Source organism: Capra hircus, chromosome 5 (genome assembly GCF_001704415.2).
Source record: "Capra hircus breed San Clemente chromosome 5, ASM170441v1, whole genome shotgun sequence".
NCBI lineage: Eukaryota > Metazoa > Chordata > Mammalia > Artiodactyla > Bovidae > Capra > Capra hircus.
Window position 1 is genome coordinate 75,004,754 of NC_030812.1, and position 19,103 is coordinate 75,023,856.

The 19,103-nt window shown below is 37.3% G+C and overlaps 1 protein-coding gene across 1 annotated transcript in view; it reads left to right on the forward strand.

Moving 5' to 3' along the window:
- The window catches only part of SYT10 (synaptotagmin 10), a 114,425-nt gene that overhangs the window by 50,726 nt on the left and 44,596 nt on the right, over positions 1-19,103 (forward strand). Inside the window, exon 3 of the mRNA XM_005680681.3 lies at positions 10,392-10,959. Within this exon, the coding sequence (XP_005680738.1) occupies positions 10,392-10,959 (568 nt within the window). The remainder of the gene's footprint in view (positions 1-10,391; positions 10,960-19,103) is intronic.

A 19,103-nucleotide genomic window follows, 5' to 3' on the forward strand; every position in this document is an offset into this window, starting at 1 on the left:
GAGAAATTTGTGTTATGTACTTAAATTTGGAATCCATATAGAGCTGATGTTCAAACTCAGGAGATATTATTATCAAAGAGGTGAGTGTATATAAGAAAGAGAAAACATGAATCCACCACGGGTGTACAAGTGTTCCCAATCCTGAACCCCCCTTCCACCTCCCTCCCCATACCATCCCTCTCAGTCATCCCAGTGCACCAGCCCCAAGCATCATGGCAAAACCAATACAATATTGTAAAGTAAAAAAAAAAAAATTAAAAAAGTTTTCTCCCCCCCAAAAAAATTTAAAAAAAAATTTCACCAAAAAAAAAAAAAAAGAAAGAAAGAGAAAACAAGGGATGAATCCCCAAAGTACTTCAATGTTAAGTCATCAGGAAAAACAGAGTAGACTGGGAAGTAAAGACTAGTAAAGCAGAAGGAAACCCAGGAGAGTACAGTCTGAAAGCCGTGTGAAGAGAATAGGTAAACAACCAAGGATTAAGCTGAGTTTAGTAACATGGAGGAGATATTATGGACATTTTCAAAAGCAGTTATGTCAGAACTGGTGTGTGAAAATCTAATTAACATGTGTTTGCACAGAATGGAAAGAGATAAATTGGATAGTGAACGAACTATCTTCAACTCTTTCAAGGAGTTTGGCTGCAAACATGTTAGAGAAACAGCAGTACAGACAGAGGAAGTGGGTTCAGAAAATTCCTTTAAGATAGCAGATATAACAGTATCCTCTTGTGCTGGTGGTTATAATCTGGTAAAGAGGCATTAATAATGCAGGAATCAAAGAGGAGCAATCTTTAAAATGACCTGAGAGAAAATGGGAATTAGTATACAAGTGGACAAACTGGCTTTAGATAACAGCATGGGTGTGATCTCTTACCTAGAGCCAGACATTCTGGAATGTCAAGTGGGCCTTAGGAAGCATCACTAAGAACAAAGCTAGTGGAGGTGATGGAATACCAGTTGAAATATTTCAAATCCTAAAAGATGATGCTGTTAAAGTACTGCACTCAATATGCCAGCAAGTTTAGAAAACTCAGCAGTGGCCACAGGACTGGAAAAGATCAATTTTATTCCAATCCCAAAGAAAGTCAATGCCAAAGAATGTTCAAACTACTGCACAATTTTACTCATCTCACACGCTAGCAAAGTAATATGCAAAATTCTCCAAGTCAGGCTTCAACAGAACATGAACAATGAACTTCCCAGTATTCAAGCTGGATTTCAAAAAAGCAGAAGAACCAGAGAGCAAATTGCCAACATTCATTGGACATCAAAAGAGCAACAACCTTACCTGCCTCCTGAGAAATCTGTATGCAGGTCAAGAAGCAACATTTGAAAGCAGACATGGAACACCAGACTGGTTCCAAATCAGGAAAGGAGTACATCAAAGTTGCATATTGTCACCTTCCTTATTTAACTTATATGCAGAGTGCATCATGCAGGATGCCAGACTGGATGAAGCACAAGCTGGAATCAAGATTTCTGGGAGAAATATCAATAACCTCAGATACACAGATGACACCACCCTTATGGCAGAAAACGAAGAACTAAAGAGCCTCTTGATGAAAATGAGAGAGGAGAGTGAAAAAGCTGACTTAAAACTCAACGTTCAGAAAATTAAGATCATGACACCTGGTCCAATCACTTCATGGCAAAGATGGGAAAACAATGGAAACAGTGTCAGACTTTATTTTCTTCGGCTCCAAAATCACTGCAAATGGTGACTGCAGCCATGAAATTGAAAGATGCTCCTTGGAAGAAAAGTTATGACCAGCTTAGACAGTATATTAAAAAACAGAGACATTACTTTGCTGACAAAGGTCCATCTAGTCAAGGCTATGGTTTTTCCAGTAGTCATATATGGATGTGAGAGTTGACTATAAAGAAAGCTGAGTGCCAAGGAACTGATGCTTTTGAACTGTGGTGTTGGAGAAGACTCCTGAGAGTCCCTTGGACTGCAAGGAGATCCAAACAGTTAAGCCTAAAGGAAATCAGTCCTGAAAATTTATTGGAAGGACTGATGCCGAAGCTGAAATTCCAATACTTTGGCTACCTAATGAGAAGAACTGACTCATTGGAAAAGACTCCGATGCTGGAAAAAATTGTAGGCAGGAGGAGAAGGGAAACACAGAGGATGAGATAGTTGGATGGGATCACCGACTCAATGAACATGAGTTTGAGCAAGCTCCAAGAGTTCGTTATTGATAGGGAAACCTGGTGTGCTGCAGTCCATGGGGTTGCAAGGAGTCAGACATGACTGAGTAACTAATCTGAACTGAACAACATGGATGATTAATCTTTTAGCAATCAGAAAGGTAGAATAATATATATACAGATACTGATAACAGAGTTGATGAGGTGAAAGGTTTCTGCTTTTTGCTTCAACTTCATTAGTGAAATGGGAATTAAGGCCCCATAGTGAAATGGGAAGTTAGTGAAATGGGAAGTGAGATTGGGAATAAGGATGGTGACACAAATTTGAATAAATGAGAAGGTGGAAATTGAGAGTGAGAATGTTTTGCTGTTCAGTGTTAGGGTCTAATGAGGAATGTGGTCATGAATTTAAAATGAACATTGAAAGCTGTTTATGTTTATCTTTAGCTTATTCATTTATACATGTACAGGTGTAGAAATGGTGGAAAGTTGAATTCAGCTAGGACTGTGGTTTTGCCCTACCACGAAGAAGATAGAGAGCAGCAAGAAAACTGAGAATATATGCATGAGAGTGACTCTAATGATTAACAATGGAATTGAGCTGAATAAAGAAGGGAACCACTGCACAGTGGGGCTCATTTCACATGCTAGCAAGGTAATGCTCAAAATCCTTGAAGCAACAGTATGAAAAGGCAAAAAGATAGGCCACTGAAAGGTGAACTCCCCCGATTGGTAGGTGCCCAATATGCTACTGGAGATCAGGGGAGAAATAACTCCAGAAAGAATAAAGGGATGAAGCCAAAGCAAAAACAACACTCAATTGGGGATGGGACTGGTGATAGAAGCAAGGTTCCATGCTGTAAACAGCAATATTGCTCTTTACAATAGGTTAGGTCCATGAATCAAGGCAAATTGGAAGTGATCAAACAGGAAATGACAAGAGTGAACATCGACATTCTAGGAATCAGCGAACTAAAATGGACTGGAATAGATGAATTTAACTCAGATGACCATTATATCTACTACTGTGGGCAGGAATCCCTTAGAAGAAATGGAGTAGCCATCATAGTCAACAAGAGAGTCTGAAATGCAGTACTTGGATGCAATCTCAAAAACGACAGAATGATCTCTGTTCATTTCCAAGGAAAACCATTCAATATCACAGTAATCCAAGTCTATGCCCCTACCAGTAATGCTGAAGAAGCTGAAGTTGAACGGTTCTATGAAGACCCACAGGACCTTCTAGAACTAACACCCCCCAAAAGATGTCCTTTTCATTATAGGGGACTGGAATGCAAAAGTAGGAAGTCAAGAAACACCTGGAGTAACAGACAAATTTGGCCCTGGAGTACATAATGAAGCAGGGCAAGGTTAATAGAGTTCTGGCAAGAGAACGCACTGGTCATAGCAAACACCCTCTTCCAACAACACAAGAGGAGACTCTACACATGGACATCACCAGATGGTCAACACCGAAATCAGATTGATTATATTCTTTGCAGCCAAAGATGGAGAAGCTCTATGCAGTCAGCAAAAACAAGACCAGGAGCTGACTGTGGCTCAGATCATGAACTTCTTATTACCAGATTCAGACTGAAGTTGAATAAAGTGGAGAAAAACACTAGACCATTCAGTTATGACCTAAATCAAATACCTTATGACTATACAGTGGAAGTGAGAAATAAGGACTAGATCTGATAGATAGAGTGCCTGATGAACTATGGACAGAGGTTCGTGGCATTGTACAGAAGACAGGAATCAAGACCCAAGAAAAAGAAATGCAAAAAAGTAAAATGGCTGTCTGAGGAGGCCTTACAAATGGCTGTGAAAAGAAGGGAAGCAAAAAGCAAAGGAGAAAAAGAAAGATATACACATTTGAATGCAGAATTCCAAGGAATAGCAAGGAGAGATAAGAAAGCCTTCCTCAGAGATCAATGCAAAGAAATAAAGAAAAATTATAGAATGGGAAAGATTAGAGATCGCTTCAAGAAAATTAGAGATGCCAAGGGAACATTTTATGCAAAGATGGGCTCAATAAAGGACAGAAATTGTATGGACCTAACAGAAGCAGAAGATGTTAAGAAGAGGTAGCAAGAATACAGAGAAGAATTATACAAAAAAGATCTTCACAACTCAAATAATCACAATGGTGTGATCACTCACCTAGAGCCAGCTATCCTGGAATGTGAAATCAAGTGGCCTTAGGAAGCATCACTACAAACACAGCTAGTGAAGGTGATGGAATTCCAGTTGAGCTATTTCAAATTCTGAAAGATGATGTTGTGAACGTGCTGCACTCAATAAGCCAGCAAATTTGGAAAACTCAGCAGTGGCCACAGGACTGAAAAAGGTCAGTTTTCATTCCAGTCCCAAAGAAAGGCAATGCCAAAGAATGCTTGGACTCATTTCACATGCTAGTATAGTAATACTTAAAATTCCCCAAGCCAGGCTTCATCAGTATGTGAACCATGAATTTCCTGATGTTCAAGCTGGTTTTAGAAAAGGCAGAGGAATCAGAGATCAAATTGCCAACATCTGCTGGATCATGGAAACAGCAAGAGAGTTCCAGAAAAACATCTATGTCTGCTTTGTTGACTATTCCAAAGCCTTTGACTGTGTGGATCACGATAAACTGTGGAAAATTCTTAAAGATGGGAATACCAGACCACTTGACCTGCTTCTTGAGAAATCTATATTTAGGTCAGGAAGCAACAGTTAGAACTGGACATGGAACAACAGACTGGTTCCAAATAGGAAAAGGAGTACATCAAGGCTGTATATTGTCACCCTGCTTATTTAACTTATATGCAGAGTACATCATGAGAAATGCTGGGCTGTAGGAAGCACAAACTGGAATCAAGATTGCCAGGAGAAATATCAATAACCTCAGATATGCAGATGACACCACCCTTATGGCAGAAAGTGAAGAAAAACCAAAGAGCCTCTTGATGAAAGTGAAAGTGTAGAGTGAAAAAGTTGCCTTGAAGCTCAAAATTCAGAAAACTAACATCATGACATCCGGTCCCATCATTTCATAGCAAATTGATAGGAAAACAGTGGAAACAGTGACTCACTTTATTTTTCTGGGCTCCAGAATCACTGCAGATGGTGATTGCAGCCATGAAATTAAAAGACGCTTAGTTCTTGGAAGGAAAGTTATGACCAACCTAGACAGCATATTAAAAAACAGAAACATTACTTTGTCAACAAAGGTCCGTCTAGTCAAGGCTATGGTTTTTCCAGTGGTCATGTATGGATGTGAGAGTTGGACTATAAAGAAAGCTGAGCACTGAAGAATTGATGCTTTTGAACTGTGGTGTTGGAGAAGACTCTTGAGAGTCCCTTGGACTGCAAGGAGATCCAACCAGTCCATCCTAAAGGAGAGCAGTCCTGGGTGTTCACTGGAAGGACTGATGTTGAAGCTGAAACTCCAATACTTTGGCCACCTGATGTGAAGAGCTGGAAAAGACCCTGATGCTGTGAAGGATTGAGGGCAGGAGGAGAAGGGGATGACAGAGGATGAGATTGTTGGATAGCATCACTGACTCAATGGACATTGGTTTGGGGCGACTGCAGGGTTTGGTGATGGATGGGGAGCCTGGCGTGCTGTGGTTCATGGGGTCATGAAGGGCTGGACAGTACTGATCGGCTGAACTGAACTGAGGCTTCAACAGTATGTAAACTGAGAAGTTCCACATGCTTAAGCTGAATTTAGAAAAGGCAGAGGAACCAAAGATCAAATTGCCAACATTTACTGGATCATAGAAAAAGCAAGCAAATCCAGGAAAACAACTACTTCTTCACTGACTACAATAAAGCCTTTCACTGTGTGGATCACAACAAACTGTGGAAAATTCTTAAAGAAATGAGAATAAAAGACCACCTTACCTACCTCCTGAGCAACTTGTATGCAGGCCAGGAAGTAACAGTTAGAACCAAATGTGGTACCATGGACTGGTTGAAAATTGCGACAGGAGTGCATCAAGGTTGTATATTGTCACCCTACTTACTTAACTGATACACAGAGTACCTGATGTGAAATGCCAGGCTGGATGAAATACAAACTGGAATCAAGGTTTTTGGGAGAAATAGCAATAACCTCAGATATGTAGATGACACCGTAGCAGCAGAAAGATAAATGGAACCTAAAAGGCCTTGATGAAGGTGAAATAGGAGAGCAAAAATGCTGACTTAAAACTCAACATTTAGAAAACTAAGATCATGGCATCTGGTCCCATCACTTCATGGCAAATAAATGGGCAAAACATGGAAACAGTGATATCCTTTATTTTCTTGGGCTCCAAAATCTCTGCGGATAGTGACTGCAGTAATGAAATTCAAAGATGTTTGCTCCTTGGAAGGAAAGTTATGACAAACCTAGACAGCATTTTTAAAAGCAGAGACATCACTTTGCTGACAAAGTCCCTATAGTCAAAGCTATGGTTTTTCCAACAGTCATGTACAGGTATGAAAGTTGGACGATAAAAAGGCTGAGCACTGAAGAATTAATGCTTTGAAATTGTGGTTCTGGAGAAGATTCTTGAGAGTTCCTTGAATAGCAAGGAGATCAAACCAGTCAATCCTAAAGGAAATCAACTCTGAATATTCCCTGGGAGGACTGATACTGATCTGCAGCTCCAACACTTCAGCCACCTGATGCAAAGACCTGACTCACTGGAAAAGACTCTGATGGTGGGAAATATTGACAGCAGGAAGAGATGGAGGTGACAGAGGATGAGATAGTTAGATGGATTCATCAACTCAATGGACATAAATTTGAGCTAGCTCCAGGTGTTGGTGATAGACAGGGAAGCCTGGTGTGCTACAGTCCATGGGGTCACAAAGAGTTGGACACAACTGAGTGACTGAACTGAAAATGACTCACAATAAGTGTTAATGGGGATATGATCTTTTTTTATATAAATTTATTTTAATTGGAGGCTAATTACTTTACAATATTATGGATATGATCTGTTGACTTGAACTTTTTAGAGCCTGGAGTGGTGTATTCAGGGGCATTGGTGTGAAAGTGATAATGGAAGACAAGAAAGAAGGGTTGTGTGCAGTTATGTTGTGTCTGCTATGGCTGCTGCACCAGTCAGGAGAGAATAAACAGGTCTACAGTTGCTAGACTCCTCACATTTTCTTCCAGTCTCTTAACTCTCGCCTTGCTTATCATGGTTTCAGCAAACAGTGTGCACAGTGAGATACAGCAAGACAATTGGCGCTGTGAGCAGGATGAAGAACAATACATTGTAAGAGACATGGGTTTGATACCTGGGTCGGGATTCCCTGGAGAGGAAATGGTAACCTACACCAGTATCCTTGCCTGGAGAACCCCATGGACAGAGGATCCTCGTGGGTGACAGGCCATAGTTTCTCAAAGAACCAGGCATGACTGAAAGCAACTGATCAGCAGCATGGATGAGGGAAATAAAGTTCAAAAGGTGAAGTGACTTGTCCAAAGTTGCTCACTTCATAGGAAAGCTGGGACCAAACTATTGTCTGATTTCAAGTGCAGCATTTTAAAAATCTCATCTCAGTGTAATCCTCTTCAAGTGCTTTTGCTTGGATAGTGGGAAATATTGGCATGGTTTCCAGTGGGATTCCAGGACTCTACTCACCTGTCACCCAAAGAGATTCTGTCCATACGTATTCAACTTCTGGTCTCTGATTTTGTTTGAAAGAAAAGAACTGTTGGTAAAATAATATTTTAAAATTGTCATATTGATTACATTTGTTCCTATTACATTATGTAATATTGACTATATTTAGTAGCTACCCTTGGATGTTCCAGGCAAGATGGGTAGAACTTTTCCTTCTCCATCTGGAGGGGTATTTATGTGGTGTCTTCTTAGGTTTGAACGTTAAGAGTGGGGTCTGTAGCAGTCTAATTGCTTGTACTTTAATTGGTTGGATATTTGTTTGAGACTAAATAGCCACTTACCTCTATCATTCCAAAGGAGAAAAAAAATGCGATGAAGAAGATCTGTGTGTCATGACAATGCTTTAACATTGTAATAATTAAAGCTTCTCCTAGCTGACTAGCTAAACTCTGACTTAGAACAGGCACTATTTGCTCTATAATTAGGGTACTGGCTTACTAGAATGAAAATCTTACTACTTTTTTGATTCCTGTTACAAGGGGCTTACAGCTGCACAGTTATATTCAGTGACATAAGAAACAAATAACTGATTTTTTAGGGGGAGGACAGAAGATTAAATTTTATTGAAAAGCATAAGGGAGGTGAAATTATGGATCAATTTATAAACAATAAGAAAAAAATTTGTGGGGGTTTTTGCTTGCAAAAATTAAAAAAACAATTAAATTGCTGCATAAGTGAAAGTGACTTTGGCAGAAACATTAGACTGTTTAGTAAGTATTCCAAATCTCTTAAGAATGTTGAATGTATAAAGTGGGCTATATTAGATCTATTTAATAATTCACAGCAATATATACTACCTGTATTCCTTTTAAAACTCTTATTATTTCCTGATGATTTGTGACCCTAATTTAAGCCCCTGATCTATCTGGAATAGAGTCAAGATTAAAATATATTTTATAGCGTGTTCAACGCATTAAAACGAGATCAATCTGAGGAAGCAGACCACTTCAAGCTTTAAGTCAGTCAGTAAAGACTTTTATATTTATACTCAAATACTGAAACTAAAATATTGAATTATTTTAGTTTTGAATTTAGTATAGTTTAATTAGGAGCAAATTTCCTCATCTGAGATAAAGTAGTCCTAGTTTGTTTTTGTATAGAAATAATTTTTCAATTTTGATCAAGTGAAAAAAGATATAATGACATGAGCAAAGGATCTTGACATAAGTGCTGGAGAGCTATTGAGTGTAAGAGAGAGCCGAAAGAAGGAAAGCCAAACTGAAGGCTACTGTAGAAAGCAAAGTATGAGGTGATAAGAATCTGGACTGAATAGCAATGGAAATGAAGCAGAATGGGCAATTATATGAGATGTCTCAAAGCAGCAGATCAACAGGAGTTAGAAAATTGAGCAAAGCCCATGAATTAAAGGAAAGGTGATTCAAAGCATACTGCAGGATTCCAAGCATAAATGATTGATAAAACTGTTAGAGCTGTTATAAGAGATTATAGAAGAGATAACAGATTTGAAAGAAAAATAGAGAAAATAATGAATTTGCTTGACTTTGGGGAAAAATTAGGACATTTGTTTAGAAATCCCCCTTGAAGACAAAGAGATATGGAACTAAATTTTTGTCTATATGAGGTATATCTATATCTCAGGAATCTCTGGGAATCATCAGATTTAACATAGTAATTGTAGCTCAGGAACTGATTATTAGTCTAATGGAGTGACTGAAAAAAGAACAGAAAACCTGGAACTAGACCTTAAGGAAACACAGAAGTTGACATAGCTCATGCTAGAAATCATGGAGAAAGTATGAGAATCAGATCTTAATGCAAGTCACAGTTAGGTGACAATTAATAAGCTGATATATATATATATATAATATATATATTGATAAATGATATATATGTCCTGGAAATGTTGATGAGATAAACAGTAACTGAGTATATGGAATTCAGTTTGAATTTAAAGAACTATTATTTAACCCCAAGTTCTAAAATTCTAATCTCAATTTAAGAGATTTAAGAGTTTCTGAAGCCACTCTATGTTGAAAAAAGTAAAATGTACTCATTTTGGCTGTCATAATTATATATATTTTGAAAAGTAAACATTAATTTGGTTAAATGTTAGAAATAACACAGTGTAAGAACACGTGGACTTATGTCTTTAATATTGACACTAAAATGAAAATTCATAGGACCAAAATATCCAGATGAAAGAAACCATTCATCTGAATGATTTGTTTACATAATGTGTACATCTTGATGCACCCAAGTAATTGACAACATTTATAACATTTTATATAATATTGAACTTTTTTTGGTAATCCTCTTTCTTTGTAATTGTGCTTATGATGGTAAGTAAAAATACCAAGAACTTGTAAATTGTTCATTTGTGTGTTTTAGGTGTTTCTATCATTTTAGGAGATTTTTTCTTTGACTACTTCATCCCTGGTTTTTCAAAAGTACTGTGTGTATATGTGTTTGTGTCCATCTGTTTATTGCTGTCGATAGAATACTTCATCATCATGGGTGTGGGGAAGAGTTTTTATGCCACTGTATATAACATTATTATCAAAACAATCTACCTAAATGATTTTTTTGTGTATATATATATGTATATGTATACAGACACAATTCCTTCAGAAGACACCTACCAAGGCAAATGCAGGTTTCCAGTGTTGATTTTGGCATGGGCACAGAACCCATTTTACAAAGAGGAGAAACAACAACCAGCATTGGGAGAATAAAACCAGAGCTCTACAAACAGAAATCAGTGGACTCTGAGGACAACAGGAAAGAAGATGTCAAAACCTGTGGAAAGCTTAATTTCACCCTCCAGTATGACTATGAAAATGAACTTCTAGTGGTGAAAATTATCAAAGCCTTAGATCTCCCTGCTAAAGACTTCATGGGAACTTCTGACCCTTATGTGAAGATGTATCTTCTTCCAGATAGGAAAAAGAAATTTCAGACTCGTGTGCACAGAAAGACTTTAAATCCTCTGTTTGACGAAACTTTTCAGTTTCCTGTAGCATATGATCAACTAAGCAACAGAAAACTACATTTCAGTGTGTATGATTTTGACAGATTTTCTAGACATGACATGATTGGGGAAGTGATTTTTGATAATTTGTTTGAAGCCTCTGATCTCTCCAGAGAAGCCACAGTATGGAAAGATATTCATTGTGCTACCACAGTAAGTTATAATTCTGCCAATATATTCCATTTATTTGACCTGCAGTGATATATAAACCTAATTTTTACCCAGATTAGTTTCAAAAAGTTAGGGAAATTTTGTCCTAAATACCTGCAAACAGTGTATGAATTACATATGTACATAAGTAATTCAGGCATTTAACACTATCTAGGTAATATTAGTGATCGTATACATAAAATATCTTTTCTTTTAATGTCTAACCTTTGTTTCTACACTTCTTGTTCTGAGGAAGTTCATTACTTCACCATACTGGACAGTTCCTCTAATTTGCCAAAAGTAATAGGACTTTTCACTTGTAAAATATTTATCTTTAACTTATTCTCTACAGTCAATTTCCAAATAGTTATTATTGATTTTAATTATTTAAGAAGATTTCATTCCTCAGGTTTAACCTAAAATGTACTTTGATGCCATTTGGAAAGGCCTTGATTGGGCTTAAAACAGCCCACTCCTTCAGAAGCTTTTGTGGAATTCATAAAATTATACCATTTGATATGGCAAATAATGAGGAAGTGATTGGTTTACATTCAGTTCAGTTCAGTTCAGTCACTCACTTGTGTCCGACTCTTTGCAATCCCATGGACTGCAGCACCCCAGGCCTCCCTGTCCACCACCAAATCCCGGAGATTACCCAAATTCATGTCCATTGAGTCGGTGATGCCATCCAACCATCTCATCCTTTGTTGTCTCCTTCTCCTCCTGCTCTCAATCTTTCCCAGCATCAGGGTCTTCTGGAATGAATCAGCTCTTTGCGTCAGGTGGCCAAAGTATTGGAGTTTCACCTTCAACATCAGTCCTTCCAATGAACACCCAGGACTGATCTCCTTTAGGATGGACTGGTTGGATCTCCTTGCAGTCCAAGGGACTCTCAAGAGTCTTCTCCAACACCACAGTTCAAAAGCATCAATTCTTCGGCACTCAGCTTTCTTCACAGTCCAACTCTCACATCCATACATGACTACTGGAAAAACCATAGCCTTGTCTAGATGGACCTTTGCTGGCAAAGTAATGTCTCTGCTTTTCAATATGCTGTCTAGGTTGGTCATAACTTTCCTTCCAGTGAGTAAGCATCTTTTAATTTCATGGCTGCAGTCACCATCTGCAGTGATTTTGGAGCCCCCAAAAATAAAGTCAGCCACTGTTTCCACGATTTCCCCATCTATTTCCCATGAAATGATGGGACCAGATGTCATGATCTTAGTTTTCTGAATGTTGAGCTTTAAGCAACTTTTTCACTCTCCTCTTTCACTTTCATCAAGAGGCTTTTTAGTTCTTCTTCACTTTCTGCCATAAGGGTGGTGTCATCTGCATAAATAAAGTTATTGATATTTCTCCTGGCAATCGTGATTCCAGCTTGTGCTTCTTCCAGACCAGTGTTTCTCAAGATGTACTCTGCATAGAAGTTAAATAACTGGGGTGACAATATACAGCCTTGACTTACTCTTTTTCCTATTTGGAACCAGTCTGTTGTTCCATGTCCAGTTCTAACTGTTGCTTCCTGACCTAAATATAGATTTCTCAAGAAGCAAGTCAAGTGGTCTGGTATTCCCATCTCTTTCAGAATTTTCCAGTTTATTGTGATCCACACAGTCAAAGGCTTTGGCATAGTCAATAAAGCAGACATAGATGTTTTTCTGGAACTCTCTTGCTTTTTCAATGACCCAGTGGATGTTGACAATTTGATCTTGGATTCCTCTGTCTTTTCTAAAACCAGATTGAACATCTGGAAGTTCATGGTTCATATATTGTTGAAGCCTGGCTTGGAAATTTTTGAGCATTATTTTACTAGCATGTGAGGTGAGTGCAATTGTGTGGTAGTTGTGTATTCTTTGGTATTGCTTTTCTTTGGGATTGGAATGAAAACTGACCTTTTCCATTCCTGTGGTCACTGCTGAGTTTTGCAAATTTGCTGGCATACTGAGTGCAGCACTTTCACAGCATCATCTTTTAGGATTTGATATAACTCAACTGGAATTGTTTACATTAGGATTTTCTTTTTCATTGTGAAATGATTTTTCTGATTCTAAAATAACATCAAAATTTGAAAAATATAATAAAAATATGCAATTAAATAGCCTGTAATGCCATGAATTAATATGTAAAACCTTGGCATATTGCTTTCTATTTGTTTTTCTATAAATGTTTGAAAGTAAAGTCAATATAAGTTTAAACTTTTCCATGCTTTTTTTCAGATGATATTTGTTTTAGTACATGATGTTCAAGATAGGATCCATTTTCCCTAGTGAATCTTTTATTGTTGGGCATTTAAATTAGCCCTAAATTTTGTTATACTAAAAATTATTGCATTCTTTTTACAGAAATTTCTTTTATATTCAAGAATATTTGTCCAGAATAGAACTGGATAAACAGAATTAGGGAACTGGTCTCCTAGGAGGTTAGATTGCTATTTTTTTTCATTTATCAGTTATTAAATGAAGGTATTTAATTTTTTACTGCCAGGCTGTCTTTATGTATTTAACATCTTTTATAAAAGTTTTACCACAAATTATAAACTTAAAAAGTTTAAGTTTTAGACAGAGACAGATGTTATTTAAAAAATAAGAAAACTTTTAAATTAGAAATAGTTCCTTTTGCAGTACACTAGTATTATATTGTCAGTTTATTGCATTACATCATCAAAGCATTTTAGCTATTGGGTTTTTATCCCATGGTCTCCATTGTGATTCTCTCTTAAGGAACAAACTAGATTATATTTCAAAGGAACATTGAAGCTTTTTTAATTTCATATCATTTTTTACCTTATTACTTATATTCCTATAGGAATAACAGTGGTGAAGAGGGAAATTTTACTGTTTTAGATATATGGCATATTCTAGAATTATAAAATGCAGATAACAATTAATTGTTGGGTTATTTCTCTTGATTCTCCAATCTTATTCCTTCTTTTATTTATTCAGCAACTATTTGCTGATTACCTACTCTATGTTTGACATGCTTTGAGTACTAGGAATGTGAAAAATGTTACCATAAAAAATTGTTTGACATACATTCTGTTCATATATTTGGGATCAGAGGTAAGTAACCCCTAAAAGAAGTATAAAAATTAGCATACTTTTATAGGTGACTGATAGTGGATTTTCTTTTTAACATTCATAGTTTTTGTGTTCCATAGTTGGTCCTTAAAAACATAGTAAGCATTCCTCATGGAAGCTTCAATTTTTGACTGTTTATAGAACATAAACTTTTTTGGTAAACATAAATGAACCCTTCAGTTTTATTTTTAATTCTCCCATATGCTTCAGGTATTACTTTTTTATTTCTCCTGTAAAACTTACCACAAATATAGTGTCTTAACACAAATTTATCACATCATATTTCTGTAGGTTAGAAGTCCAACATAGGTCTTATTGGACTGAACTCAAGGTGTTGGCAGGACTCTGTGCCTTTTTAGAGGCTCTAGGGGTGATGCATTTCCTTGCCTTTTCCAAATTTTAGCAGTCACAGGAATTCCTTTGTGTAGATTGAGCCCATGTGAGCAATCAAGGATAAGCTTCCCATCCCAAGGTTTATAATCTTAATCATATCTGCAAAGTCCTTTTTTGCCATGTAGGCAGCATACTCAGGCCTTGTAATTAGTATGCAGCCATCTTTAAGGAAGCCTTTATTTTGTCTGCCATGGCTTTAGACATTTTCATTTCAGTATTCTAGATATAAAAGAAAGTATGAGGATAATAATGTATTTTATTAAATTGTTCTAGTCAAATGACATTTCCCTTTAACTGAGCCACGCACTCTTCTAGATACTACTTATGACCTTTTTGTTGTGAAGATACTGACGAAACCTGTTTCCTGAATATGGAACCAAAGTTCTCAGTATGTACTAGTATCATCTTTTAGGTTAATGTAGTATTTAATTAAAAATTCTCTTTTGAGAATTTATTGAGAAATTATTAAGCATTTTTATATCCTCAGATTAATAAAAATGAAAAAAAGAACGAGTTAAAATTTGCTTAAGAAATTGTCTTTTCCTACTCATATATCTTTAATTTAAAAAAATTCACACAGAAATTATAGAGTTTTCTGGAAAGAAGGAGAAAGGAATGAAATAGTAATGTAGTTTAATGCCCTCACTAAATATTTGTTGAATAATTAACAGCCTATTTTCATATAAGGTCAAGTGAAAGAATGTATGTTAGTACAAATCTCTGAGGGGAGAAAATACAATGCAATGAAGTACTTTATTGATATGTTTGGTTATATTTGTTGCCATTAACTACTTTCTGTAGACAAAAAATTTAAAAATTATTGAGTGTGTACCACAAATTCATATGTGAAATAAGCCAGAAATACTAATATTTTAAATTTATTGTTAATAATCCTATCAGGTTGAAAAAAGAGACACATATCAGGTATAATTGTATTACTAATTATTTCTATACAAGTAGGATTAATATTTTTATCAGGAATTAGCAGGGTTTTTTTAAATTTCAGTTTGAATGACTAAGAAAACAGTAAAGTTGTATCTTTATTTTGTGCAAAAAATTAGTTTTCCCTTTAGAGCTCATCTCATTGCATGTTAAAAATATGGTAAGCCAATCAGCACTTCACCTAACATAGAAACATCTCCAATGCAGGAAAAAATCACATTGAAGGATAGTGTATACCCTATAACTCTACTTCTAAAATGGGAAAGAAAAATATATATTCACACTGAGTTATATATGCAATCAGTTCAGTTCAGTTCAGTTGCTCAGCCATGTCCGACTCTTTGCGACCCCATGAATCGCAGCACGCCAGGCCTCCCTATCTATCACCATCTCCCAGAGTTCACTCAGACTCATGTCCATCGAGTCAGTGATGCCATCCAGCCTTCTTATCCTCTGTTGTCCCCTTCTCCACCTGCCCCCAATCCCTCCCAGCATCACAGTCTTTTCCAATGAATCAACTCTTCACATGAGGTGGCCAAAGTACTGGAGTTTCAGCTTTAGCATCATTCCTTCCAAAGAAATCCCAGGGCTGATCTCCAGAATGGATTGGTTGGATCTCCTTGCAGTCCAGGGGACTCTCAAGAGTCTTCTCCAACACCACAGTTCAAAAGTATCAATTCTTTTGTGCTCAGCCTTCTTCACAGTCCAACTTTCACATCCATACAAGACCACTGGAAAAACCATAGCCTTGACTAGACGGACCTTAGTCGGCAGGGTAATGTCTCTGCTTTTGAATATGCTATCTAGGTTGCTCATAACTTTTCTTCCAAAGAGTAAGAGTCTTTTAATTTCATGGCTGCAATCACCACGTGCAGTGATTTTGGAGCCCAAAAGAATAAAGTCTGACACTGTTTACACTGTTTCCCCATCTATTTGCCATGAAGTGATGGGACCGGATGCCATGATCTTTGTTTTCTGAACGTTGAGCTTTAAGCCAACTTTTTCACTCTCCACTTTCACTTTCATCAAGAGGTTTTTTAAGGTCTTTATAAGGAGACATAAAATTTTAATAATAGTTATTGCATGTATCCTTGGTAGCTCAACTGGTAAAGAATCTGCCTGTAATGCAGGAGGCCCTAGTTGGATTCCTGGGTCGGGAAGATCCCCTGGAGAAGGGATAGGTTACCCACTCCACTATGCTTGGGCTTCCCCAGTGGCTCAGACAGCAGAGAATGCAATGCAGAAGACCTGGGTTCAATCCCCAAGTTGGGAAGATCCCCTGCAGGAGGGCATGATAACCCACTGCAGTATTCTTTCCTGGAGAATCTCATGGACGGAGGACCATGGCAGGTTATAGTCCCTAAGGTCACAAAGAGTAAGAAACAACTGAAGCAACTTAGCATGCACGCAGGCAATGTGCTTAGCTTCCCAGTCATGTTGGACTCTTTGTGACCCCATGGACTGTAGCCCATTAGGGTCCTCTGTCCATGAGATTCTCCAGGAAAGAATACTGGGGTGGGTTGCCATGCCCTCCTCCAGGGGATCTTTCTGACTCAGAGATGGAACCTGCATCTCTCTCTTACATCTCTTGCATTGGCAACTGAATTCTTTATAACTAGAAACACCTAAGAAGTCCAATAATAGTCATTACCTATTGGCAAAAATGGTCGAAACTGGATGAATATGGAAAAGGAATAATTTGTAATATGTTACTTTATTTACATTTTACGTTTCAGCAGTTCAGTTCAGTTCAGTCACTCAGTCGTGTCTGGCTCTTTGAGACCCCATGGACTACTGCACACCAGTCTTCCCTGTCCATCACCAACACCCAGAGTTTGCTCAAACTCATGTCGGTGATGCCATCCAACCATCTCAACCTCTGTTATCCCCTTCTCCACCTGCCTTCACTTTCATCAAAAGGCTCTTTAGTTTTTCACTTTCTGCCATCAGGGTGGTATCATCTGTGTATCTGAGGGTATTGATATTTCTCCCAGAAGTCCTGATTCCAGTTTGTGCTTCATCCAGTCCAGCATTTTGCATAATATACTCTACATATAAGTTAAATAAGCAGGGTGGCAATACATAGCCTTGACTACTTCTTTCCCAATTTGGAACCAGTTTGTTATTACATATCCAGTTCCAACTGTTGCTTTTTTTTTTTAATAGAATGTTGTTTATTTTTAAAAGTTTTATTATTATAGAAAATTTTAAGTAGTCACAACAATAAAGTTAAATAATGAACCTCCATGCATCCATCACCCACTTTCATCAATTATCAATATTTTTTATCTATGTACCCATTAAGAGTTTCCCCTGTATATTTTATTTTATTTTATTTTATTTTTAATTTTTTTTTAAATTTTAAAATCTTTAATTCTTACATGCGTTCCCAAACATGAACCCCCCTCCCACCTCCCTCCCCACAAAGCAACTGTTGCTTTTTGAACTACATACAGATTTCTCAGGATGGAGTACGGTGGTCTGGTATTCCCATCTCTTTCAGAATTTTCTGCAGTTTGTTGTGATCCACAGACTCAAAGTCTTTGTTGTAGTCAATAAACAGTAGATGTTTTTCTGGAACTCTCTTGCTGTTTTGATAATTCAGTGGATGTTGACAATTTGATCTCTGGTTCCTCTGCCTTTTTAAAATCCATCTTGAACATCTGGAAGTTCATGGTTCATGTACTGTTGAAGCCTGGCTTGGAGAATTTTGAGCATTACTTTGCTAGCATGTGAGATGAGTGCAATTGTGCGGTAGTTTGAACATTCTTTGGCATTGCCTTTCTTTGGGATTGGAATGAAAACTGACCTTTTCCAGTCCTGTGGCCACTGCTGAGTTTTCTAAATTTGCTGGCATATTACTGAACTGAACTGAACTACTGAAACATAAAATGTATATAAAGTAATATATTACAATGTGAGTAGAACACATTAACAAAGTCGTCTTTTAGGATTTGAAATATCTCAACTGGAATTCCATCACCTCCACTAGCTTTGTTCATAGTGATGCTCTCTAAGACCCACTTGACTTCGCATTCTGGGATGTCTGGCTCAGGTGAGTAATTACACAATCATGGGTATCTGGGTGGTGAAGATATTTTTCTATAGTTCTTCTGTGCATTCTTGCCACCTCCTCTTAATATCTTCTGCTTCTGTTAGGTCCATACCATCTCTGTCTCTTATTGTGCCCATCTTTGCATGAAATGTGCCCTTGGTATCACTAATTTTCTTGAAGAGATCACTAGTCTTTCTGATTCTATTGTTTTCCTCTATTTCTTTGCCCCGATCACTGAGGAAGACTTTCTTTCTTTCTTTTTTTGCTTTTAACAAGAATTCAAAGTGTGGATTTTTAAGTAGGCTGTATTTTTTGGAAGCAATACAGGTAGATAAAGTGAGAATAAATCAAAATACCATTTTTACCAAGACAGAGCTGCATTTCACTAATAACACAAATCAATTTTTTTTTCCGATAGGCTGGCATGTAATTTTATTTGTTTTTTTTTTTAATTTTTTTAAATTTAAAAATTTATTTTTACTTTATTTTATTTTACAATACTGTATTGGTTTTGGCATACGTTGACATGAATCCGCCACGGTGTACATGAGCTCCCAAACATGAACACCGCTCCCCCACCTCCCACCCCATATCATCCCTCCGGATCATCCCCGTGCACCAGTCCCAAGCATCCTGCATCCTGCATCGAACATAGACTGGTGATTCATTTCTTACATGAT